General features: G+C 35.4%; 1 protein-coding gene across 2 annotated transcripts in view; it reads right to left on the bottom strand.

Moving 5' to 3' along the window:
• AKAP6 (A-kinase anchoring protein 6) overlaps nucleotides 1–27,360 on the bottom strand; it is a 220,970-nt gene that overhangs the window by 26,864 nt on the left and 166,746 nt on the right. For both annotated transcript variants that reach the window (XM_069017782.1, XM_069017783.1), the window contains exons 10-12: nucleotides 22,880–23,026; nucleotides 19,236–19,460; nucleotides 2,296–2,511 (exon numbers count right to left, since the gene is read on the bottom strand). In XM_069017782.1, the coding sequence (XP_068873883.1) occupies nucleotides 2,296–2,511; nucleotides 19,236–19,460; nucleotides 22,880–23,026 (588 nt within the window). The remainder of the gene's footprint in view (nucleotides 1–2,295; nucleotides 2,512–19,235; nucleotides 19,461–22,879; nucleotides 23,027–27,360) is intronic.

Raw genomic sequence — 27,360 nt, 5'->3', positions numbered from 1 at the left:
ATTGTCTTGCACTTGATCTTCTGCTATAGCAGAAAGGTCTCATTCTCCCATTCCCTGCTTTTGACTGCTGCAATTTGAGTGGTGTGTCTGGAGCACTTGCTAGTGAAGACTGAGGCAAAATAGCAATTGAGTACCTCAGCCATCTCCATGTCCCAGATATCCAGATCTCCCATTTTTTTCAGGAGCAGGACCAAATTTTCTCTTTTTTTCTTTATCACCAATGTATCTAGAGAACCTTTTCTTGTTGCCCTCCATGCCCCTGGGCAGATGTAGTCCTGTAAGGGTCCCATCTTTCCTAACCCAATCCCTGGATGCTTGGAAAATTTCTGTGTGTTCCTCACAATCTACCTGTTCTTGCTTCCACTCTCTGGGGTTTCTTGTTAATCTTTCTTCCTTCATCTTCTGCTTTTTACAAGACTTGAACAAGTCTTTTACTTTACCTGATTCCCTTTCTCCTTTTTACCTAATAATATGTATTCAGATACTTGCAGTTCCCATCTCAGGACAGAGGGCTCAAGCAAACTTCCTCCATCTAACCTCATTCTTCTGTCTTTTAACTATCTTCTTCTAAGTATCTATTAGCATAAACTAAGCACAAACAAAATGTTGTTCTTTCCTCCCCAGATCTCCTCTTTACTTCATGGTTTTTCGGTCCTCCCTCTGGTAATCTCCATCAGCTTGTGACATTTACAGCTCTCACTAGCTCATTGAGGGGAATCTTAGTGTCATTAAGATTTGACATTTTTCTGCTGGCCATATAATGGCAAGCTCTTAGATGATCTTGGTTGTTTCCAATCGCATTCCTCTTCAGTTAGTACTTGCCTCTCTTTATGTAGATGTATAAAGAAACACACAAAAATTATCTTCTTTTTCCTCTATACCCTTGTACATTTGCATGCAGTGTCATCATTTTTACACTTCTTCCAACCAGGTCAAATTTTTGATAGCTCAACTCCTTAATTATCTTCACTTTTTACATTGCTAATCCCATGCTTATAAAACCAATGCTGACACTGCATCTGCTTTTCAGGAATGTCTTCCCTCCATGCTGCCTCATACAGAGCCCCTTTTGACTTGTCCTAAAAGTCTGTTCAAACCTCTTCCTTCACCAAGTCCCATTTCTATGTCAATACCGAAAGCAAAACAGCCAATAAACCAAACAGGCAGAGGAGTGCTCCTATGTTATAACTTTTGATAAAGGCAGGCAAGCAACATTGTTATTACCTTCACCAGTTCATCTATCCACAGCATCCTTCTCACTAACTCACCATTTCTTGGGCTGTTTAGACTAATAGCATTTCACTCAGGAACTGCTAGTGTTTCTAAACAATGCCTTATGTATCTTCATAATGTAGGACCATACTGAACTAGAGAATTACAGCTTCTGTTACTTTTGTAAAGGAACTTTAAAAAAAAAAATGTCAAAAGTAGTATTTCACTGTTAGTCAGATAATTGGTAAGAAGTATGTCGAGCTTTTTTTCCTTTGCTTTGCTTGATATAAATCTAAAAAATTATGTCACTTTTTCCCAAATCTCATCAAGACTCTTCAGTATATGAACTACATAGGATTATCATTGCTGTCAATGTAGCTGCAGTATACAGACTTCAGCAGTATGACAGCAGCACAAAGCATGCTGAGCCAATTCATCCGTTACAGTCAATGGTGTTACTGTAGGGATTATTTTATTCCCTCTGCTTTGTAATATAGTTTTATGCTGTAGAAAACCAATCTAATTCATGCCACTTAATGGATGGTTTAAGCAGAGTGCTATTTTGCCTCTTAGGAATCATTTCCCTGAGATAAAAGCAAATTACTGCATTTTACTTATATTCAAATAACAGAGGACTGTATATTAATCACATACCCATGGCATTCGATGTGAAATACACATCTACTGCTAGGATGCTAATTAAAACCAGTCTTAGTTACATGGGAAATTCTTTTAGTAAAATATATTTACAATCAGTGAAATATGTTTCTGGGCCCAGTTCTGTTAGGTACTGAGCAACTTAGCACCAGGAGAAGATTGGTTTTATTCATGGATGGGATCAGATATGGTGAGATTAAATATCCAGCAAATACAATATGTATATGTGTGTTTACATTATTAAAAAATGTTGTCCATACAATGCTGTGTGAGAAGCTGAAGATTCACTTGTAGACAGTAAAGAATAGGAATGGCATCTCAGTCAGAGGAAAACACTCAGAGATGGATATGTTTTTCTTGTGCTGAAAAAGCGTTTCTTGCAAAGAATGAAATCGCACAACATCTTTTAAAGCAAACATCACTCACCAAGTCTTTTTCCAGTCGCTTCTGTAGCCTGGTTTGCCAGTGGACAGCTTGCATGACAATGGCTTCCCACCTTCTCTCAAGGTTTACGATTATCAGCTGCATGGACTGGTGATCTGCATTTAGGTTGCAGGTCTCCTGATCATCCAGGAGGTGCTGGCATAATCGCAGCACAGAGGCAACCCCACGGCGCCTCTGCTTGATCTCAGAGCAGAGAGACTGAAGGACAGACAAACAACAGATGTCAGCATGGAATACTTTGCAAATTGAAACATTAATTATTATCTGATGTTTAGTGGTGCCCAATCTCTGTCTTGCAATATATTTTTCAGGTCTTCCATAAATTCCCATACTTGTGTCAAAGATTAGTGTTTTATTTTCAGATAAATACAGTCTTAACCTTAATAGCACAGAAAGAGTAACACTACGTTCAGTCTTCTTCAAACAAATGCCATACATAGTTAACTGTCTCAATAATGCTGAAAGTTTTATGGTGTAGACTCGTTTATTCTTCCTTTCTTTTTCATTCAACTGGGACACATCTGAAATGAGTTACCCTGACAGTAATCGGCATCAGAAATTCTACAGGAAAATAAGAGGGAAAAATTGTAGTTATGCAATGAGAATATGTATATTTTTAGAAAAAACAATAGAAATCATGGGTCATATGCACCCTGTCACAGGAGAAACATTACAGAAGGAGAAAAATTCAGTATAAAATTGTTTACAGATGGTTTTTGTTATTATAAAATATTTTCAGGGTAGTTCCATATTCAAGTAAATGTAGGAAAATGGTGACGATATCATCCTTGAAGAGGAGTAATTCACTGCATTTATTTCATCATCCTGATTCCACTGCTGCTGAGAATGCAGTCTGACGTAAACTGGACAATGGGAGACAATTGCTAAACCCTAATATTGAAACTTGATGGGAGCCAGGATATGTTGGTTCTCCCCAAACCCCCAAGAAATTGTACTGAGAATCTGATTGAGCAGCAGTATAAATAATGCATCCTACATGCCAGAACTGGAGCGAGATCTACCACCCGGAAGCAGTAAATGGCATGGGGGGCTTCCAAGCATGGTTTTATCCGTGGTTATACTCTACTGTCACTGCATATCAAACCAGGATTTTTTTTTAAACTCATAACATATTTTAATAATAACATCTATGAAGCTGGGGTACAGAAGGCAGAAATGCATGTGAGGATGACAGCTTCAGCCCAGGTTCTGAGATCTTATACTTTTATAACATTGCATGGTTCAAGTATTCAATAATTATCATAGGGCTGTGCTATTCCTGAATTTAACAGTACTGTGCTCTACACATGGGAGCTTTCCAGATAATTTAAATTGTAACTTGCCAACATCTGTTTCCCTCTGTGGGATGCCACAGATGAAAGTGCATGACCCCATGAGAAAATCTGAACTATCATATTTTTTGAAGACAGGGTGTTTGCCTCTAAACTTACAGTTAATAATAAGAAGTAAACAAAAAAAGCCATTACATCTCTCAAAGCTGTTCACAAGCATTAACTGATAAAAAACCAGGACCACCTTTCATTAATTCTATTAGCAAAACAAAAACATTCTATAGAAAGTGAATTCCAGTTCCAGATCTTCATGTCACTGTTTCCTTAAAAATTGAAATTTATGCTTAGAAATGTCATAACTCAAAGGAGCATTTTGCTGCTGTTGTTGATCAATAATATTAAGCTGTAAGTGTAAACCAAAAGATTGGTATATACATCTAAAAACATGTGTCTTTTCTTTGCATATGGATAGTGTGCAAAAGACAGGGTTTTTTAAAGCCTTCAAGAGAAATGATGATTAAAACCACAAACATAGCTGAAGTACTAATCTACTTTCACCAGCACAATTGGGCCATCCTAACAGATTGCTTATTAATCAACATGGGTAAACAAGGCAAAGCAATCTCATTTAAAGCAGAAGTTTTAATGCCTAAAAGTATTTGTGTTCAAAATGTTATTCCCAATAAGCCTTCATTAGAAGACATCTTAAAATGATTAAGTACATTTGATTGTAAAGTATACTGAGTAGTATAGTAGCAGGTGGACATTTCATACAGATGTTCCACTTATTGATATAAAGCATTCTATAGCTATTTAAATTACCCTAACTCTATAATAGCTAGAATTCTATTACTTCTATAATGAGAGAACCCTGTACCTTTAATATTTCTGAATTTTAAATAAGGTGAATGACGAATTCCCAAACCACTATTTATGGCAAAATATGACCAGGAATTTTATTATTCAATTTATACCAGAGCTGCATTTTCATTTACGTTTCCTGAACTTGCCCTTATTTATTTTCCTAGAGTTCATTGCCAGTTTCCTTCGTAGTTCTTGATGTAACCACCACGTCTGCCACATTTCCTTTCTGATGCTGTTCATTAGCTTAATGTCACATCAGAAAAGATACCAACCAACCAAACCAAACCAAAAAGTCTATCTAAAGTCAAGGTTCTTAGTTTATGCTTTATAACAGCTAGGCAATTCAGGTTTCTTGGAAGTGATGGTGAGTTATATACTGATCACAGCCAAATTTATGTAGGTCTGCATTAACTTCATAGAAGTCAATACAGCTCAGAATCTGGCCCCATAACATTAATTTACCTTGATCTATCTGATTAAGTCATCCCTTATAAATATTGGCCTTTTTTGATACAATGCCATTTAATATGATGAGGTAAGGAGAATTGCACTCATAAGCCATTATAGGGGACTTTAAGTGAGGCCTTTACACTGTGTTATCTGAAAGCAGAGCTACAGCATCCAAGTCATTTCTAATTTATATCAATTTTACACCAGCATAATAACAGTAGCTTTACTGAAGCTATTTCTGATTTACATGGCTGTGACAGTACAATTAGGCCTATGGCACTTTTGTTTCAATTTTATTACATGATATTATGGTTAATATTAAACAGGAAAAGAATGAAGTGCTTGTATCTAACAGTGTTGAAATAGTTGGCTATAGCAACAATACTTTAAAACCCAGAGAACTTAATCATGTAAAGACATCTTTAAGCCCTATAAAATAGCACTAGCAATAATGAATTTAAGCAGTATTAGGGTCTTGTATTTAGTGTCCTAAAGGGACACAATAATTGCCTATATACCACGACATTACATACACACTGTGGTGTTGTATTCATCCAGGTTTTTGCTACTGTTAAAACGGCATGCTTGTGTAAAAAACCTGTCAATACAGTAATTTCGCATGCAAAGTATGCTTCCAGGATGACAGTTACTTTAATTATTTGCAAGGCACATTCTACATTGTGAATGTTTGTCAAAAATAAATTAATTTTAAAAAGGAAATATGATGAGTATTTCTACTGAGCCTTGGGCCTTATGGCTTACAGCTGCTATAGTAAGCTACTGGGCACTTGAAGGTTCAGAAAATTAGGTTGTGATCTAACTGTAGACTGAGGAGCATCACTTAGGCTCACTTAGTCTCCCATGTGTGCAGAAGATTTGCTGAAGTATAGATTAAGAGATCAGACACTTTCAATTTTGTCCCCTCATACTATCATGTGTCCATTGAGCTGTGATAAATGTAAACACAATACAAATCTTTGCAAATGTGGGTGAAACATGTTCACCTAAGCCATTTGCAGTGACACTTAAAAGTATTTGACTTTTTTGCTGCAGGCTAAGAGTACACACAGTAACTGCAGATGCTGTGTATGAACTCGACTTTGTGTCTGAGTCATTTGCTTCACAACAGATATCCTGATAACATTGAGGTGTTAGTCATTAGAATGTTATTATGGTCATGGCTTCCCATACTGAGAATTCCTGTCCATGCTGCTAGAATCTTGGAAGGTTTTACTTTCCTCTGCCTGCCCCTATTTTCAGTGCTTTGAAGTTATCACCCGCATAGCTAAAAAGGGCTAGCTGAAACTACTTTCACAGCTTGTTAATACCATGACTTAAATCATCTGGAAAAGTGCCTGCTGAGTCAAATGACATCAAACGCTCCTTCCAAGCCATGGGCTAATAGCACTATCTATGGGGATGGAAGTGGCCATGATCTGAACAGAAGGTGCTTGGCTTAGCTGTGTGACTCCTAAGTGAATGGCATATGACCAGAAACATGTCTGCAGCTTTAGGCAGTGCCAGAGCATATGAGAGGCATAGAAAGGTGGGAAGTTGAGGAATGTTGTTGCTCCTCAAGCCCCAGACTGCCTCCATCCCTCATCCTTCCTGCAGCATATCAGCACCTGAGCTGAGCTGCACCGCCTGCTCTGCACAACTGAAAGACATGTATGGGAAGTCAGCTTTCTCACACAACATGTAAGGTGAGTTGGCCACTGAAACATTGTTACATCAAGAATCTTGACCAGGTGTTTAATATTAACTATTTAAGATTCTCGATTAATTCAGTGGGACTAATTGTGCTTAAAAGTCACTGTTAGTTTAAAAGTCACTGTAAAATTAGTTTAATTCCCTTAAATCCACATAACCCACATTCACCACATAGATTATTGAGATGTGGTTTGTGGTTTTCATAGCCTCATTTATTACATATTGTTTGGAGAATCCATTTCTATGGGATCTGAAGTTTCTTGTTTTCACTCTACAACTGGACTAAGTGTCCATGTAGAGGTGGCCAGAGCTTTGAAAAGTTGGACAATGACAAACAGCAACTTAGATGGATTTTATTTGTGCTTTCAGGTTCAGAAGAAATGCCAAGGTACACAGAGATAAGTGCTATTTCTGGGCTTCTGTGTATGCATGGGCAATACAGTCTGTTTTCAGGAACACAAAAGAAGTTCATCAGCAGAAAAATGACCAGATCTAAGAGGAAGTTTCTCTCTCGCCTTGGTCTCTTAAAGGCTTCCTCTTTCCCCTTGTTGCAGGATGTGGGTATGTGAGGGAGGGAATGATACATTTCTGATGGCACCAATTTTTCCTTGATGTAAGATGGATCTGCTGTTCTTTAGTACAACAATCACGTGCAGAAATTAACGCAGAATCTGAGAACAGAAGTCACCCTTCTGTGTACACCAATCAAACTACACCTCTTAGAAGTTATTTGCCTTTTTATGTCTGACTTTTGGCTAGTGAAGCATTTCAGTTTTTAAAAGTGATAATGTAAAACTTTTAAGTATCACAACTAACAGAAATAATACATCAATTAAAAGAAACAGGAAAACAGGAAAAAGAAAAGAGGAAATGCTTGAAAAGTTTGGGTAAAATTTAGTTTTCAATGTTTTCTGTGAAATGGCAGTGCCTGTTGGAACTTCTCAGGATGATGCATCCCTGTATTTCAAATTCCATTCTTACAGGACAGATGGTGAACAGAAGAATTTTTAGTTCTGAATGAAAAAGAAAATCAACAATTCCTCAAAAAATATTAATAAGACAGTAATTCCTTAAAATAAAAAAGCTAAATGACAAAGATAGAAAGTGAATGATTACTTGTCATTGTTTAGAAAAATACTGCCAAAAGACCTGTGTGCTTTTGCTGATTTCAAGGTTAAAAGAATATGCCACCTAAGATGGGAAATCTACTCAGCTGCATACTGTGGGACTTAATCTATATTGAAGCTAAATATTCTATAAGTATGCAGTGAAGTGCAAAAAACAGCAATTGAAAAATGACATGATTAAATGGCACAACATGCAATCATTTGCTCTCAATTATATCAATGTATCTTCTTCATTTCAAGGAGTCAGGCAGAAATATTGTTTTTTAAATGCCTCTATAAATTGGGCACCAATAATAAAATAGATGAGAGTCCTAATAAGCTCATTTGCGTAACATATATCACCCACCACAAAACTATTCCCTCCAAACGGGTTTGTTCATAGATCTGTCTCCCAGTTGTCACCAGTCTTGGCTACATTAAAAGATTTTAAAGGCACAAAGCTTGCAGACCATTCAGTGAAAAACCTTTGTACTTAACCCTTGAGAGAAATTTAATGCTAATTATGAAAAAAGTATTGATAGAATATCTTTCCTGTCACATTTTATTATGATAACAGTCACAACAAAATCTGAGAATGACATTTTAGAAATATCATCTAATTGCAAGTCAGAAATACAGAATGACAGTTTAAAGTAGACTATCACTTCTTTCAAAACAGCAAACTGGTTCTCTTCATTTAAAAGCCGTACTTTTAATAGTATTACAACCACTAAATTGCTACACTGGTCATATCTCTGTAACTCACTGCTTAGCAAAGTGTTACAATATCTCTCTTACAAGAGAACTGTGTCTCTTTCTATACATATTAAAAATGACAATGAACTAGTAGGAAAAAAAACCACTTCATTTTTTCACTATCTTCAAAAATGTACACAGGGGCTTGCATTCTACATATAATCAAGTACTTAATGAGTTCTTTTCATTAGCTTTAAAAAGTTACATGGGGATTTGTACTTATTTTAAATAAATAATTGAATTATTTATTATTATTAACATAATAGATTATATGCTATTTTATTATTATTTTAATAATTAAATTTATTAACTAGGTAAATATATTTATATTAAGTAAAACATTTACTTTTAAATAGCATTCCTATTTTTCTCTAGAAGTACAATATATGCATTAAAAACAGTAGCAATTCCGAATAGATGGTTCTGGACTCATTCCATAAAAGCTACTATTATATCTGTATGGCATCCTTTAACTTCTTTGTTCTATTCCTTATGCTCATTTAAGTACTTCAAAATATTTGTTTGTAAGAATACCATTCAATGGTCTGTTATTTAGCTCATACTCCCATGTAACTAGTAATATGCAATATACTCCTCTTCATAAATTAAAAACACTATTAAAATTCCAGACGTATAAAACAATATGAAGATTAAGTTACTATAAAAGAAACTATAATAGCTTACAGATTGCTTGTATCATTACGAAAGCGCTGGTATCTATTACAGTGTCTCCCTGGAATAAAGAATGCAATTTTGGCAATAATCTGTTAAAAAAAGTGCCCATTATTGTTAAGATGCTCCTATCTTAACTCTAAACTAGTGTGCAATTACAGGAAGATAACTTTTAAAAATAAAAGTGTTGGATGTTATTTAAAAATAAAATGGTGTTGGATGAAAAGGAATCTTCCCTACTGAAATACAACATAATTTTTCCAAGCCTTATTTTTCTTGTGTTTCATACAGGGAATTAGATTCATTTTCAAACTGAAATATTTTAGAGCTATATACTACACATTTCGAAGTTGGTTCCAGGGGATAAGCCAAGTCACTCAGATAGAGGAGCCAGAGGGGATGGCAGGAGGATCCATTTTTCTAGTCTAGCATAGTGTTTATAAATGCCTTTGGTTCATGTCCTCTTCTCACTTAATTTGAGAAATTATCTTTCTAGTGAAAAAGATTCAAAGGAGAAACATTGCAGGAAGTGCCACAATTTTCCAGGGTTTCCTTTTTTGCCCCTAGAAAAGGCTAAGGTAAAAACAGGCTAAGCATCAGACAGGTAGAATAAATACCAGTGTTGTGCTTTGCTTTTGTAGTGAATCCTGAACCACAGTAATCAAAAATACGTTTGCCTGTACCGGACATTATAAATTTGAAATTTTTGTTAGATCACCACACTGGGTAGAATTTCAGATAAAATGTGTAGAAATTCAAGACAGTTAACAAATTTAGATAAAGGTGGAAACTTCTTTTTAAAAATCATGTAAAGCATCATTTAGGTTCAAGTTGACTTTCAGTCTTCAGAATTCACTTAGAATTACAGAAATCAAGATGTTTCTCAACATAGATCACATCTTAGATGCCAAGAAACCCTCTCCAATCACCTAAAAACCTTAGGTATGAATTTGAGCCACTTTTAGTGACCATTAAAACTGTTAAAACTTTGTACCCTATCTTGGTGGTATATTGGGCTTTAAAGGAACTATTTCCTTGCATGAGTGTACATCAATACCTGTAACTCTCGAGAAGAGGTTCAGATGTTAATATTATATTTACTCCCTTTCTTAATCTAGTTCCTCATAGGTGGTAGACATGAATTTTTGCTGTCCTTGTGCAATGGGCCTGGTATATTCCAAAACATAGTGAGAGTTTATCCTATTCTGAATTACAGAAAAAAAATGTCCTGCAGTGTATTGGTATTGCCTTGTTTTGGGGAAAGCAGCGAACATAAAATAAATTAGACTATTCTTTTGGAGACTTCAGAACAGGAAAGGGAAAATAAGCACATGTAATAAATAAGGAAAAAGATATTTCCTTTGGCTTTTTTCTTATATTGATGAAGTAGACTTTGCCTGTATACAAAAACATACAGGTTGAGCTGTGCCAGGGTAAACTGAGGAAAATAAACTGTGATGTTTTCATGTCTATCTGTATATGCACAGGGACAACGAACAGGCTTTTCTAGAAATTGTGTTCATCTTATTTCCAAAAGGCAGGGCATCCTCAGAATGGATATACATTCTTTTGCCTTACCTTAAGCATGAATATACACATAGACACACAGTTTTTGGTTTCAGTTCAAGACAAAACAAAAAGTCCCCCACAAGAGAAGCTGCTTACAGCAGAATCAACCAGAGCCAGGCAGCACTGTGATGAGGTAGGTTCACCCCTCTCGGATGTAGGGTAGCTACCCCAGTACCTAACTTGGTAAATAAGATTAAGAGAAGTGATCACATTGACTAGGGGAGCAGTTGTCCCTCTCTACTTGACACCAGTGAGGCTGCATCTCAAGTCCTGTGTCCAGTTCTGTTCCCCTCACTCCAAGAAAGACATTGGGGTTCTGGAGCATGGCTAAAGAAGGGCAACAGAGATGGTGAAGGGCCTGGAAAGTAAGTCACGTGAGGAATGGCTGAAGGAGCTGGAATTGTTTAGTCTAAAGAAAAGGAGGCTCAGGCTATCACTCCCTACAACTACCTGAGAGGAACTTAGCGCCATGGCTTAGTTGACATGGCGGTATTCAGTCAAAAGTCAGACTTGATGATCTTGGAGGTCTTTTCCAAACTTCATGATTCTGTGATTCTATAAATATGTTAAATTTTAAATTAACACTAACTTGCCTCTTGTACAAGTTAGACAGACATGGCTTTGACATACACGGTTTAGTCCCAGGACGACAAGAAGGCTTGAATTACAGAGAAGGACAGAAGCCGGTGATTTGGTCAAGATGAACTGTGAACGGCAGTCAAAAAGCTAAGGGTTGCCAGAAGCAAAATGTCTGGCTACAGTGACTGTTTTTCTATGATGGTCTTAGAGTTACTCATAGTATTGTACCTCCAACTGCCATTCTTCCACTGCCTGGACAAAAGGATTGGGGTGAGAGGACTAGGCAGGATGAAAGCAAAGAGGCCATGAAAGAGGCTTTCTTCCTTCACTAGCACTTAGAAAATAATGAGGTTCCTCTTATTGTGCCCAAAACATGAATATAAGCGTCAATGTGATAAAGGGAAAGATGGTTCCAAAAGAATGACGTTGCACCATCAGCCATTGGCAAAATGCCCAGAAAATCCATCAGATTAGAGGCCAGGCCTTCAGTTCTATTCTGAGGTGAGAAAATGCAGCTCTTCCCTAAGAGAATAGTAAAGGAATCATCCTTCAAAGGACAGGAATCCACATACTTTTTTTTCCCCATTGACTTCATGCAGCAAGCATAATCTAAGACACTCTGCTGTCCCTAGCAATATAGCACCAGTCTACAAATCCCATTCCTACTGACATCTCAGGCTTGTGATACATAATGTACCTGATAAGGATTGTAATAAACACTTTGGAATGTATATTGAAGACCTGTTCTTTTACACTTACATTCTTACTCATTATAAATTACACTTTACCCTGCAAATAATTCTACTAAAATCAATTTAGTTTCCTGGCAGTATGAAATTATTTTTAGTGTAAGTAAAGGTATGAATACAGTCCATAACAATATTCCCTTTTGGGACTATGATCTATTAACTTACATACAAAGACAAAATTTGGGAAAACTGTCCAGTATGTAACCAAAATTAGGCAACAGTCTGCTAGGTCAATGATCCACCAATTAAAAAAAAACCTCATTAGTAGGATTTAATGGCTCCAGAGACATTATTCAATCAATAATCCACTAATATTGGATATATTTGCACCTGAAAATGCAATACTCTGGCTCCAAAGGGGTAGTTACAGACAATCAAATCATCTAATCACATGCAGTAGTACAAAGTGAGCCTTGATGGAGACAGTACGGTGAATTTTTGTTAACTGTCATATATTCCCAGTCCACACTGTACTTGTTTTTCTACATGTTATCGGTGACAAAGGTAAAGCTTTGAGGCTAACCAAAGTATCAAACCTTTCTGTAAATTACTGCAAGTCAATCCTGCCTTACTTTTAGGGGAAATATTTCTTTCTCTTTTTCTTTTGTCATCTTTTGCTTTCTTCTCATTTTCCTTTTCCAGGTTGATAGTAACAGAAGAGAATGATTCTGGTTTTGCAGTAAATAGGTCTTCAAGGCAATAGCAGATCAAGAAGCAGTCTCATTTTTAAGGAGTCATTTGGATGAATCAAAAGAAAAAAATCAATTATATCCTCAACCATAATGAAAATAATAAGTGATGGAACTGAGAATGTTCTCTCAAAAGAAGCCAAGTCAACTACTTTTTTACTTCTAAACATATGACTCTTCAAGAAGCCATGACTGAGAGGGGGAAATATACCTCAAAATCTGCAGATGTCATTGATATGAAAGTCTTGGGGAAGGAACTGTAAGCTCTTTTTCACCATGAAATTGCAAGTTTTACTTAATGGCCAATTTGGGAAAGCTTTCTGTAAGCCAGAGTGTCATCTGTGTTGCTCAAACTGAGCGAGACCCCAAGTCTTTAAAGCTTACCCATGACATGAGAATTAAAAATAGATCCTCCCAGTACAGTAAGAAAGACAAGGACTGTCTGAGGCTCAGTTGCCTCCTCACCAGCCCCAGTTAACAAGATGGTTCAAATGAGCACCCTATTGCCCATCCAGGGGGACAGAAAAAGAAATTTGGGCTTAACCTTTCTGGAAAATAAATAAACCTGAAATTAGTGTAGAAGAACCTCACAGATATCAGTAAATCATCCTAAATTGGAATTGTAATAGTCTCACCCCCAAGTCCCTCTGTCTTAATGACACTCCTGATGAGTTCTTGAGTGGGATTCATCTTAACTAATGGAGAATGTGAGCCTGATCTAGTCATTTAGAAGCAGGTATTCTGAGGTACAGTACCTCTTCTGCATAGCCTAAATTTTAGGTTTTTTTGTTTTGGATGCCTAAACCAGAATGGATTAATTGCATCCCAAAAGTACTTGTCTCCCTTCCAATCACTAGGAAAAGAAACTCAGAGAAGATCTCTGCAGTGTAGCAAGTCTGTTTTGACATGCCTCTACCTGTGCTGTTTGTGGGGAAATCATCTTGGTGTATCAGAAATAAGGGGACAGTACATAAAATAGACCTAAGAAGTAAGCAAAATATGAATTCATTGCCTAAAAATAGCCATTAGATTATTTTTTCTCCACAAAAGCATTCAGTATACTGCTGTATCTGAGCTCTGCTGAGCTCAGTTCTTCCTGTTACTTGAGAAACCTCCATCCCACACCCCAATCTGAGTCCAGAGCTCTTGTGTCTCTTTATTTCCCTCAGCAAAGGGAGCAACTGTGGGGCAAAAAGGGTTTAGACAACTAGATATTGTTTAAGATTAATTTTTATGTTTTGATTAATCAGAAAGCAAGTAATGTAAAAACCAGAGAATTTATGGTTCAGGATTCACAGCCCAAACGAGATGACGGAATGACAGCTGCTATCGCAGCAGAGTATTTAGTCTTAAATGGGAACTCCATGTCATATCAGTGTTGCCTTAAATAGGGAGACCTTATTGAAACACAAAGTGAGCTTTTTTTCAGTGAGTAATAAGTATATTAAATCAAAATTTGAGATACATTTGAGCATATTAATTATCTAAGTGCTCTCTGTTTATGTGTATTTGTATATATATAGTATTGTGCATTGATATTTTAGTATATTAAATCAACTTAGACCTATAAAACCATATATTGTATTAGGGCCAAAAAAATATGTATGTAAAGTTGCTTTACTATAAAGATGTGGCTTCTCATTTCAGTGGTCCACAGAAGTGCTACTTTGGGATGGTGGGTCAGGAAACCGAGTCTGAATTTCTTCAAATCTTTGTAAGAGGCATCAGGATACATTCAACTTTGGAATCCTACCTGATTTTGTAAGATTTAATACTGTATGCTAAGGCTTAATTTCTGTTTGCTAAAATTTAATCCAAACAAAATCTGGGTAAAAAATTCTTCATCTGTGAAAAGTTTTAGGTCTCTGAAGTCACACACCTTTTGAGAAATTTATTAAAACTATTATAACCTTTTTTTTTAATATAATCATAGAGGTGTGAAAAGGATTAAATCCAGCTTGACTTATTTTGGACTTTCTATGGGAAACTGTTTTGCATACTTTTGTTACATGCATATTGAAATTCTGTAATTCTTTGATTGCAGATCTGCCAAGAACATCATTCCAAAACCTGTAAAGGATCCAAAATGCAGCGGTGAAAGCAATTTCTGGCACCTGTAGGAACAGCCAGCATTTTTTCCAATTTCTGTGTCTCCAAACCTTTATACAAAACTAATAGTTTTACTTCATTTTGGCCATAATCTTAAATGCTCCCAAACTCACTTGTGTTTTATTTGATTGAAGCATGTTTAACTGATTTTTTAGTTTGGCATGCAGTGCTGTCTCCTCTACAAACTTTTCAGTAAAAATAAAAAGCATATAAGACATATTGACTATTAATTACCAATGCAACCTATATTATTTAATCAGAAATTTCATTTCCTTAGGCATTGGAGAAATAAGAGATGCTGCTGAGAAATACGTTATTTTGTAAATGACACTACATCATCTGGTATGCTGAACTCATAAACGTAGTGGAAGATGAACTTATACTTCTGAGCGAGTTTAGTCATCAGAAATAGTTACAAGCATCACATAATTTACACTGCTTACAAGGCAAGCAGAAATGGCTACAAATATACTATCTATAGAATTCAACAAATCCTTGACTTTTAGAAATTTTAAATGAGAAGAAATTTTCAACGTTTTGTATGATTAAGTAGCCTGATTTCTTTAATGGATGTATTGACTTAAGTTCAATTGAAACCAATTGAAGCTCTCAGTACTGCTGAAAACCAGGACTATTTTAGTTAAAGACACAAATGAAGATTTAGGAGACAGGTATGACTATATATAGCATGTTGATTATTGCTTCAAATAAAACCAGATGAGAAAATGACATGAAATGCAACATTATTTTTGCCAAGCACAATTTAGCAGAAAATCTCTGCTTAAATCCTGTTCTGAACAGGAAAATCTTGTTCCCCATCCAAGTTTGGAAGGGAAATAGAACAGGTTCCTTTATAAATCTTGCTACTGAAAACACTAGAGGCTTTCCCAGTTGTACATGATTGAGAAGGGATTCTGAGACAGACAGGTACTCACAAGTCTAAGCTTATTCTTGAGTAGCTGGTCTGTGAGCCAAAGCCAAAACAACTTTTTGAGGCTGATCATTTCTCTATATAATACACTTAAAGTCTTACGTTTTATTGCAAGTGACAGAAATACATAACTAATTATTTAGGCTCCCTTGCTGCTTTTGGAGGGCACTTTGCAGAGAAAAAAGCATGCTTTTTGAAGTTCCAGACACATAAAAGAAATGTGGCAGACCACTTCTACTGACAAGCTAACAGACACATAAATTTCTGGCTAGACCTTACTCAAATGAAACTTACTAAAACTTTCATGAAAGAATGCAAACTCTTTTTATTGTTGCTTCTCATTCTTTACAGCTCCAAATCTCTCCTGACCCACAAAATAGCTATACATTGTTAGTTTAGGAAATCAGTTGTGCCAATTATTAGTCTCATTATATCTGGTATTTCAGGGGCTAGAAGTATGTGTTTACCTGAGAATCTTGTATTTAATTTTAAAAGTAAGATTCTGGTTCTGGCGCTTGTTGTTTGCTGTGAAAAGCTAGAAAACATGAACTCAAGGGACTTAAAGAGGAATAAAAAGCATAAATAAATAAAATAAACATATGTTTGTAGCTATGATGATCTCAAGAAGTAGAAGTCCTTTTTTTTAAATTTTCTGAGTCCACATTTTGTGTTGCAACAGAAGAAATAACAGGAGTAAGACACCCAGGCTTCCCCCTCTACAGCTCAGCAACTTGTGTTCATTCCTTCACCCTTGAAGCTGAGGTTAGGCTACACTTGACTTTCTGTGAAAACCTTGAAAAATCATCTAATCTCCAGCTATTTTATTTCCCTCATTTCTAAAATGGGGACAATGGTAATAATCCCTACCTTAAAGGTTTAGTGGGGCTTAGTTCAGTAATGTTTGTACAGCATGTACAGCTCCTTGACTGGACAGTATTATAGAAATTTTCAGTATTATTATTACACAGGAGTATTCCAAAAGAAAAGAAATGCAGTAGCGAATTCTTTAATAAAAAGAACACTCAGTTTAATATGGCATGATCTTCTATAAAAGAAAACAAAGAAGTCAAAATAGTATCCTACTAGTGGATTTAACAACTACTCCTCCCACCACATTGCTCTCATCTTGGGTCCCAGCTGTATGTGAACTATACATTTGATTCATCCTCCAATTGCACAATGGAAGAAAAACACCTCAAAAGTGGAATAACTGTTTTTCCTAAGGCATAAGTGTAATTTAAAGTATAACATTATGGAATGAAAATCAAGGGTATTGCTGAGTTTATTTTATTAAAAATGTTTCCTTGTGTACAGTGGCTGCATGTATAATTGGGATGGTGCATCACAGTAAATTTCCATTAAGAAACAATGATTCACTTACCAAGTGAAAGCAGTAATAAGGTTAAACTCTTAAGTAAAGTGGAAAGTAAGTCAAACTAAACCCCAGCAGGTTTTCTACTAGTGGCATAGCTAATGTTTTTGAAAATGTTCTTTCTCAAATATATGTATTATACATTGCAGTATTGTTAATTATATCCATTTTCTCTTTTATACACTTCCCCAGGAGATCAGTGAAGAATGGAAGACTTACTTATAGTGGATTTCAGATTTAATGAGACAAAGATGGTTCAATATATATGACAAAATGATGAGCTCTCACCATATTTGATAGGTAATTATTTTTTATACTTTAATGGCTACCATTTTGAAAATAATTAATATATTATTTGTGTAATTAATAATCAACTGAGTAGGGAAATACTCTGGCTACATCATGGTGGGTGGTACTATCTTGTTTAACATCTCTAGAGCTTTTGGCATGACATCTTTTATATATGTATTAAAAGATTTAATTTGAGAGATTTATGCAATACATAAGATTGGTATGGTATTTCTGCGTGTGGTGTGTGTGTGTATATATATATATATAAATTTAGATTTTAAAAAAGCTTGCCTGAAATTAGGTTTTTAAATACATAGTTCTGCACTTAAATAAATGCCATAATTTTCCACAGAAATAAAGATATCCAGCATTTCCTATGGAAAACATGCATCTATTGCCGTGAAGTTCTGCAGATCTATCAGCAGTCCTTCCTAATCACTAGCTTTGAAGTTTTCTGATAGATCAAACAGAATCATCATGACTTTCTTCCCCCATTAGCAGAAGACTGCAAATCATTAAAAAAATAGTATTGACGTCATAAGAAAACTTTAAATTGCTTTCAAATGGACAAGCTCAGGAACCTGAAAACCACTGACATTATCTACATTGACACACCATTCTCAATAATCATCATGATTGGAGAATGAAGAGTTAAGGAATGACTAAATGGGAAGAAAGTAAATTTTCTGCTGTTGTTTTCTTGAGCACTTGTACAAAAAAAACGTATGATTAGAAGTGTTCACAACTTTGAGGTGTATATTTAAGAAATTGTCCATCACCTTGAGAGTGCTATTGCCCCAGATGCCCTGGTGTACTAGCGGAATAGAAAAAACCTCTTTATCCCTAAAGCTCAACAATGACTTTTGATTTCTTTCTTATTCTTTGGTCAAAGAACACCTGCAGAGTAAAGTGACCTGTAATGATGACTCAGGTGAGGGTTTATTTAGAAACTATGAACAGAAGAAAATTGCACATTTCTACCAGGTCTGTTTTCTAAACTAGCCCTCTTTCCTGAATAGTACCACTGCTAATAGGGAATGGAACAAAACATGTAACCTCCACTAAGTCAGTTGCAAAGCTGAACACTGGCCTTCAGCTGAAAGAGCTTTTCATCTGAATAAAGCATTGTGACTATAGTCTTTTTCCCTCCTTTCTATAAATCTTCAGACTTAGGCTTAGGATGTGGCCTAGATTAATGCAAATCTCTGAGTGTATATGTCTTTTCCACATATCTAGTCATCACAACCTTGAATGCTTTCTCATGTATGCTAAATTTATCTCACTGTAATTGTCACCTCAGATAGGCTGCTCTTGACTCATATGTGCAGAGATATAGGTTATTAAACTGATGCTCACACAAGACCTTAATTACCTGATGCAGAGAGTGAAATTCAGAGTGAAGATTTTGTGACAAAATTCAGTTGCTTTTTTTTTGCCCCTCCCCATTTCAGGGGGGTTGGAAACAGATCATCTTTAGGGTCTCCTCCAAGCCAAACCATTCTATGATTCTATGTTTTACAGTGAGGTAGAAGGAAAGAATACTATTTCTTTTACAATTCTGGTGCAATTAGCCCTCTAAAGCCCTCTTTTGCAAAAATGTTTACAAAATCAATATTATTGTAAGGATTCAATAAAATAAACATGAATGAACACATAAATGGAGATGAGAACATATCATTAAATATATACATGCGTTGCATTATGTGATGCATAAGATAAATATTTTATCCCACCATAAAGAAGTTTCTCGACAAAAGCTATGATTGGTTTTTTTTTTTATTACCTTAAAATATTGCAGTTGTTTCTCAGCATTCATTGTTCCTTCATTTTCTTGTCTCAGACAGGAATTGAAGATGAAAAGCTCTGTATCTCTCAGCCACCCTTTCAGCTCTTTGATCCTGACCTCCAGCTGCCTTACCAGGCTGCCGCTTTCAGGCGAGAGCAGGTCACGTGGACCTAACCCACTGTGCCCTACCATTGTGTCTTGGATCTTCTCTCCTAGGGTTTTCTAATGCATCAGATAAAAAAAAACCATAGATTAGTCTTATGTACCAAAACATATATGGGTTAATGTGCAACAAGAAGAATCTGTTAAATGGCTAGAGATGTGGATTTTTAATAACTATGACTAATATCAATCAGTTTCATTCTTTGTGTCCTTGTTTCAATCAATTTCATTTTTTTGTACCCTTGTTTCTCACTTATGCTGTTCTCTCTGGGTCACTGACTTTGCTAGAAGGATTATAAATCAGTGTTTACCAAGAGCAATTAAGGACAGAGGACACAAAATGCTTCATAACTTTGTAAACTAGTTACTCTACAGAATTTGTCTGTGGCTTTAGAAACTTATGACCATAAGAGTTACAGGTTTCTAGGCAGCAACAGAAAATATGACAATCACTGAGTTCACCAGACTCCTATCCAAGGTACCATCTAAATTTTTTGGCGAAACACTGAGATATTTTTTGTGGTATGAACTGTCAGGTCATAATTTCCAAACATGTAGCCCTGAGGCTGTATAGAGGGGCAGTTAGGTCACAAAACAGCTGGTTTGTTGTTAAAAGTGGATGAACTCATTCAGACACCAAAAATCCTCACTGTTGCTGAACATAAGGCAAATTTTTAAGGCAACTAAATTCAAATTTCAGTTCTCCATGTTAAGCATCCACTTTAAAATAATGGACCCGAGTAAATATTCACCCCTTATTGCTAATGAAACAAATTTACTATAGCTTTTCAAAGTAGTATTTCTAATAACAGAATCACTGAATAACATTTTGATAGTGGACGCTGGGTGCTTAATGAGTATTCTGAAGAGGCCAGGGATAGAAAGTTACCTTCCTTTACAGTGTTTTGAAAGGTAATCCTTTAACATCACAAGGGAGATGTGCTGTTGCCTGCTTCTTCTATGCCAAGCAGTATTTTATCTGACCTATAAGAGGCTGTCAGGCTGACACTTATTATAAGCACTAGATCTGTGTTACTGATTGCAGAATATTGAATATACACTGACACTCACATCCAATAACCTTTTAAACTGATAATTAGTGGTGGTTAATTGTTGTAACATGAAGATACAGTTTTTAGGTGACCCAGTATGTCTGTCTATTGAAAGTGCATGCCATAGAAAGTTACTGGAATATAATTTATAACAATGAAATTAGCTTTCAAAAATAAGCTTTAAAACACAAATAAAATTAGAGCAACAGATAATTATCTGCTATGTGGCATTCTGTAAATCACGTCTTTAGGAGATCATAACTGAAAAACATGCTTTCTTGGCAACACCCTTCTATTTTCATGGTGCAAATATTGATAATTTGAAGACCCTCAGTGGAATCCAGCACTAGCTATTGTTTTTATGCTGTAACAAAAGTAGCAGCAGGAGGTGAAATCAATGCCCTTGGAGGGTAGGGTCACAAAAAAGAATTTATTGCCACTTTTTTGTTCTGGAACAGTTTGCAATCATAAATTCTTCATAAACAGAATACTTCAGAGAATGGTCCGTCTTCATAAATATACGACAGAGGACATCAATTTCATTTAATTCACAATTTGTGTCAGCACAGCAGATGCCAATGCCTGCCTTGATAGGGTTGTTTAATATGCAATTGAGACAGAGTAATATTCAGCACAGGGGACAAAATTTCACAGATTAAACTGTACGCACCACTGACATTTCATTCTAATGTATTTCCATTCCACAGTGTTCACCTTAGATGAAAGTAATATTAAAAACCATATCCCTCTATTTTGCCATTGTTAGAAGTTAAAATCCTTGTCTTTAATTTTTTTCATGCCAATTAAAATGTAATCATGCCAATTAAAACAGTATGTCTAGTGCTGTTAGTTTCTGCAGAGGTTTTTATTAAATTAAACAAAACTCTATCAAACTCTTATTATTATTCATAAAGCTGCATTTAAAAGAAAAAATGTAATAGTTATATTTTATTTTTCTGTAAATGTTGAAATTAATGGCAAAACTTAATCTGGAGGTATATTTTGATTTTAACATACTGAGAAGCAAAAGGCTTCAAAATTTTTAAAGACATTTTTTCTAGATTTTTAGAATTATGATCTTATTTCATAGTTTTAAATCCTACCAGTTTAAATCAGTGCCACAGAATTAAGCTGTTTGTATACACTGAAATTCATAAATTTAAGGCTTACATCTGAAATTATTTTAAAAATAAAAGTTGTCATGATCGGATGTAAAAGATTGGCTTAGTAAGTCCTTTTTTTATCAGTAAATTTATTAATGATCAAACAAGTTCAAAATGCTTATGGTGATGCTGCAGATTAAAAGTAATAAGATCACTGGTCATAAGGCAAATTTTAATATTTTCTGACAATTTGCACATTTAGAGAATCAAGTGATTAGAAGCAACTGTGCTTAAGTAAAAAAGCCCCACACTCTTAAATGGTCATTGCATTACCACATAACCTAAAGTGACACAAGTCAGTATTTAAAATGCTGTTGGCAGGTTGCATGTATAGCTTACTCATAATATATTAGAAATATTTTTAAAACTAGGATAATAACATGCAAAATTATGCAATGTAACTGTATTCCTAATATCACACATCTATAATTAATCATTTAAAGTAATTTATAAATTTATCTTACCCTTGATTTGAAGTGAAGGCAATTAAGGAGAGAAGTGGATGGAAAAATATATAGTTTGACCTCTCTCTCTCTCTCAGCTGTTTTACAACAATAGGACAATAGTGTCTCCTGCACAGTGCCATCACCGGTCTCTGGGTAACAGAATCCCTATATTGCTTTTTTTGCCAGATTCTTGTATCTCACTCTTTGGCTGAGACCCAGCCCATCATAGCGTGAAATGAATTACATGAAACTTTTTTGGCTTTTGTCAAAAGTGAGATGAATACAGCAGCATGAAACATATCCTGGCTGTATTTTCAGCTTCAGGTATGCAGATTTGTACTGAATCTGTATATTTGTTTTTGAGCCATCAGTGTGACCTGAAATATGCAGTGACAACCCCACTTTTCATCTTAAAGGTATAGTAAATAGTTAAACAGTAGATGTCTCTAACATGTACCTTCAGAATAAATTCTATTAACATTCACTCAAGCATGACAGTCAGTGTATATCAGATATACTGCATTATAGTTGACTTGGTGCATACCCGTAATACATGGCATATTTTACTTACATTTTTTATGTATTAAAGAACTAAAATTATTAAAGTCAGACAGGAGACAAGCATGGAATAAAAAAAATCAACACAAGAGGAAAAGGCTATGGAGTTTTTATAATAGAATGAGTAGCTTCTTTGAAATGTACGTGGTGGATTGAAAGAGAGAGATATTTGTGCTCCAAATTAGAAATCAAACAGACAGTGTACTTCAACACACAAAAATGTACACATAACCCACAAACAGTAATAAAAATGCAAATACCCCAAGCAGTTCCCATTTTTCATTAATTGAATCCACTTTTTCAAGGAGATCGTTTGGTAGTAAAACACCACTTTTCTTCAGAGCTTCAACCTTACTAAGCAGTTCCATCTTTTTCGGGTGCCTGATTGACATTTCTACATTGTATCTCTAAAATGAAAAGAAATATATGTTGTTAGCTGCTGTAGAGAGTCTTCTCCATAAAAAAAATAAACTTTAATTGTATGTGCCTGGTTATGATCATGCTCCATCTAACATTTTCTGATTTTACTTTTTTTAAGCACACAACCTTCTCATGATATCATAAGAGATTTAGGTACCAAGCATGTAGACTTCTGGGTGACACATCTATTCAGGCAGTTATCAACTGATTACACATAGTAATATTCACTCTCTCACAATATTCACCTATACAACAATATTCACTAACCCTCTCCCATCTGAATCTCGATCTGCCTTTGTCTCATTCAGGTGAGTGGTATCTTATTTTTAAAATATGCTACTTCAGCAAATAACACTGAGGTTCTTCATGGGAAACAAACCAAAATGAAACAAAAAACCCCAAGGAAATAATTTAATACTTATGTTTCCTCTAGAGTTTATTTATTCCCTCTCTCATTGTGGTTTCTGTGTCATACATGGGCCTGAAAATGTGAGAAGTTTGACCTTCGAAGAACAATTAGACATAGATCCCTTAAAACACAATACCAGTAACTTGATTTTTATTGCATCAACCAACAGGAACAGTGAACTGGCCCACAAATGAGAATAGACACAATGTTAATACACTCCAATAGTTTCTTCAAGTTGAAAATACCTTCTATTTCATGCACTGTTATTTATTGTTAAAAAAGAAAAAAAGGCCAGAGAAAACAGGTATAAAACTGGAAGCTTCTTTCAGAAATTCTTTCATAGGACTTTCTAAATATTTATTTAGGTCTATATTATTTATATAGTCTGTAGAAATGTATTCTAATCTACAGACACACTGGCAAATAAATATTTTTTTAAAAGATGTATTATCTGAAAACTTGAATTAACTATTAAATATAATATTTACTATAGTGGTTAATTATGTTTTCATAGTTGATACAGTAAATTAAAAAAAATAAATTAACACACAGGCATCCACATATACGTACCCTCCACATAGTTAAGCTAATTAAGTATGAAAAGACTGATTGAAATGGAACTTCTGATATGGCCAAAAAAGTGTTTTTTACTGAAAGGAGAGTTCAGCACATATTGCCGCAAAGGTGTTTACAAGACATACATAAATTATTCAAAGCTATTAGAAAATTGCTTCCTAAACATTAAGCTTTCTTTGCTTCAAATTCACCCAAGAAAACTGCTATTACAGCTCATACTGAAAATGTTAATAACTGGGCTAAATACAAAAATTAAACTGGAATAAGGAATGTTTAAAACATGGGTTCCTTTGCCAGTTCCAAGAGCATGCTCTGTAGGAAAACAAAGCAAAAATACAATTGCAGACAGCTTAAAGAAAATAATAAAGGTGTGAAATCACTGTTTCAGCTAACAGGTTCTCAGCATTTCCATGCATATGTTTGCATATTGTTAGTTTCATATTTTAATCTCTCATTTACACAACACATGCACATCATTTGTATTATGTAAACTTCAGCAAATATTAGTCATTTGTGGATCATAGAGCAAATGTTTTAAATGAGGTGATTTAAACCATTTCTCATTATTAATGAACACTGATCAGGTGTCTGCGTATCCAAAATTGCATGAATATGCATGGTAAAACCCAAGGAATTGTTTATCAAGAACTTGCCTTTTGACACTCGGTGTGCTGTGGCTGAGGTTTGAGACATGTACAACCGTAGGCAATACCTACCAGGTTGGGCATTAGGGCTGGACCTGCCAAGAGGCAACACCATTTTATTCAACTGATGTGTTCAACAAGTATGATTCCTGGTCCTGTTTTATTGCCTTCTCGGCTAGAATGGCTGCTGGAGGAGATTACAATCTTCTTTATGTAATCTGATTTCTATTTAAAGATGATATAGCCGAAAAGGATTTGCATAATTATTTCCATAAGTACATGTAATATCAAAGGGAATCCAGAGTCCAATTTGCTAGGCACTGAAATCCAGTATGCGCGACTCCCTTTCTTTTGTCAAGTGAATTAATAGACTGAGGGAGTCCTCTAGCTGTGTGTCACTGGTGCAGGCACAGCTAGTTACTGCTCATCACCTGCTCTAGGCTGGCACTTGCTGCTGCCTGGGCTGGGGCTGGGGATGCTCCTGGGCAGTGCAGGACTGATGAAACAAAATACACTGCATGTTTCATAACTAAAATGCTCTTGTTAACTTAGAAACAGAAATAATTTCATTTAATTTTGGACTAGTTAGATAATTCAGTGCTGCATAATCCAAACAGTGTGACAGATGTTATAAAAGGTTATTACATTAAAAACTAAATAAGCTAGATTTTAAGTACGTGTTGTCTTTGTCACTGTGTAACCTACTGTATAAACAAGCATGATGAAAGTGCTGATTGATAGAAAATGCATTATACAGTAACAGTAAAAGATGAGAGAATTCAGTTGATTATCAGATGCATTGGTATATGACAGAGTCAGAATTGTTTCACTCCTGGATATTTAAAATGCAGCGCGTATTTTAAGTTAAGGGAAGAGTTTAATGTACAGGAGGTACAGTTTGAGAACCGATAGCACGAGATGCTATTGTTAATGCTATTTTTTAATCCATTAAACACCTACACCCTGAGCAGTTGCATGGAAAAATTAGCTACCAGCTCTATCAGTGCTGCACAACCCTAGTCTGGTAGGACTACTTAATCCTGTGGTGAGAAGATAATTTAATCTTCAGATTCATTCTTTCCTCAGCTTTAAGTGAGCAAAGACTGCTCCATTGTGACAGTCTGTGGATGTTATGATATAGATTACTGTTTAATAGCCAAAAATGAGATTAAGGAAGTTAAGGTCACAGGTTTCTTGCAATAGCCACAATAATAAATACATGGGTAATATTTAATTTCCCACAACACCTGTCATATAAACTGAGAAAAAAAACCCAAACAACAGCATAGTGGAAAAACCGCAAAATATTTACAGCATGATTAGCTGTGTGCATGTGTGCCTGGTTTTGTGTTCCCAAGGCCACTCAAAAGAAATCGAAAACATTGTTATGTAAGTTAAAGGATTTGGCCTTTTATTCCTTCTGTCTCAATACAATCAATATTTCTCGAAAGTCAAATAAAGGAATTAAAATAAATGCAGTAGCATTTATCCATTAATAAGTTCGGCAAAAATATTTAAACCAAAAGAAGTTGAATTCCAAAACAAAGCAAGTTAAAACCTTACTTCCCCTGATAAAAACATTCTAAGAAATCCAGGCAGGCTGATTGAGACATATTTTTTGACACTTTATACTAAACTGTGCCTTTTCTTTTTTTTCTTTTTTTCTTTTTTTTCCTTAAAAAAATTATATCAAACATTTTTCGTGTGAAAAATCACACCCGAAAATTCTGTCCAAATGGAGACTGGAACAATGCCTTGTAACAGTGTTAATTGTCACCATGGAAACCAGAAGAATAAGCCATTTTGAAACTGGTATAGAAGGCACACATTGAGCAACTCAAGCATTTTTCAGTCTCCCTCAGTGTTAAGGAACAAGATGCCTAGTCACTGAGAGGTCAGAGAAAGAAATCATCATGAAAGGTTTGTAGATGTGCACTGTCTGGTAAACAATAAAAAAATCTGTACACAGTTAACAACTCTGTAAGACTGTGCACTGCATGTTTCAGAAAGAGAAACACCACAAAAAGATGATCAGGAGATCAGCAGATTCCACCCCTTGAGCAAAACTTTAGGGCAATATTATGCGAACCTTGCCCCTAAAGCTCCCTGGGAATTCTGTTGTTGTAATAAAACTTCAGAAGAGAAAAGAAAAAAAAAAAGCCTGCATGATGGAATTCAAAATAATGCTCTAAAAGCACACAGAGAGATTAAGACATCCATTGTAAGACTTTTGTATGGTGCTTCTGTTGGTTATAGTGAAAAGAGACCAGACATACTGAACACACAGTGGAGCTATGGCTACGAAGTACAGAAGAATTAAGCCAATGAACTTTCTCCATTACTGGAATAAGGGTGTGCTCTTTGTAGATGTTCAGCATTCCATCATTCACAGGCTACCAAAGTATCTTCAGTCAGATGGCACTGTAGGATATACAACCGAGATCGGAATGGAGTGAGCTGCAACCTTAGTTTTACCTGCATTGAAGTTCTAAACTTTAAATTTTGCCTTTTGGGGTGTTTTGACTGCAGCAGACACCAATAAATACAGACACATACCCTCGGTGTCTGCATGTGCATGCACAGTCAGCAGTGGCTCACATTTGCAAAATATACTGCATGCATAAAATTGAGTAAAGAATATTCTGCAAGCAAATTCACCAAATATGTAATAGATACATATATATAGATGATA

The sequence above is a fragment of the Aphelocoma coerulescens genome, chromosome 5 (assembly GCF_041296385.1).
Source record: "Aphelocoma coerulescens isolate FSJ_1873_10779 chromosome 5, UR_Acoe_1.0, whole genome shotgun sequence".
Lineage (NCBI taxonomy): Eukaryota > Metazoa > Chordata > Aves > Passeriformes > Corvidae > Aphelocoma > Aphelocoma coerulescens.
This window is presented reverse-complemented; position numbering and strand designations above follow the sequence as displayed.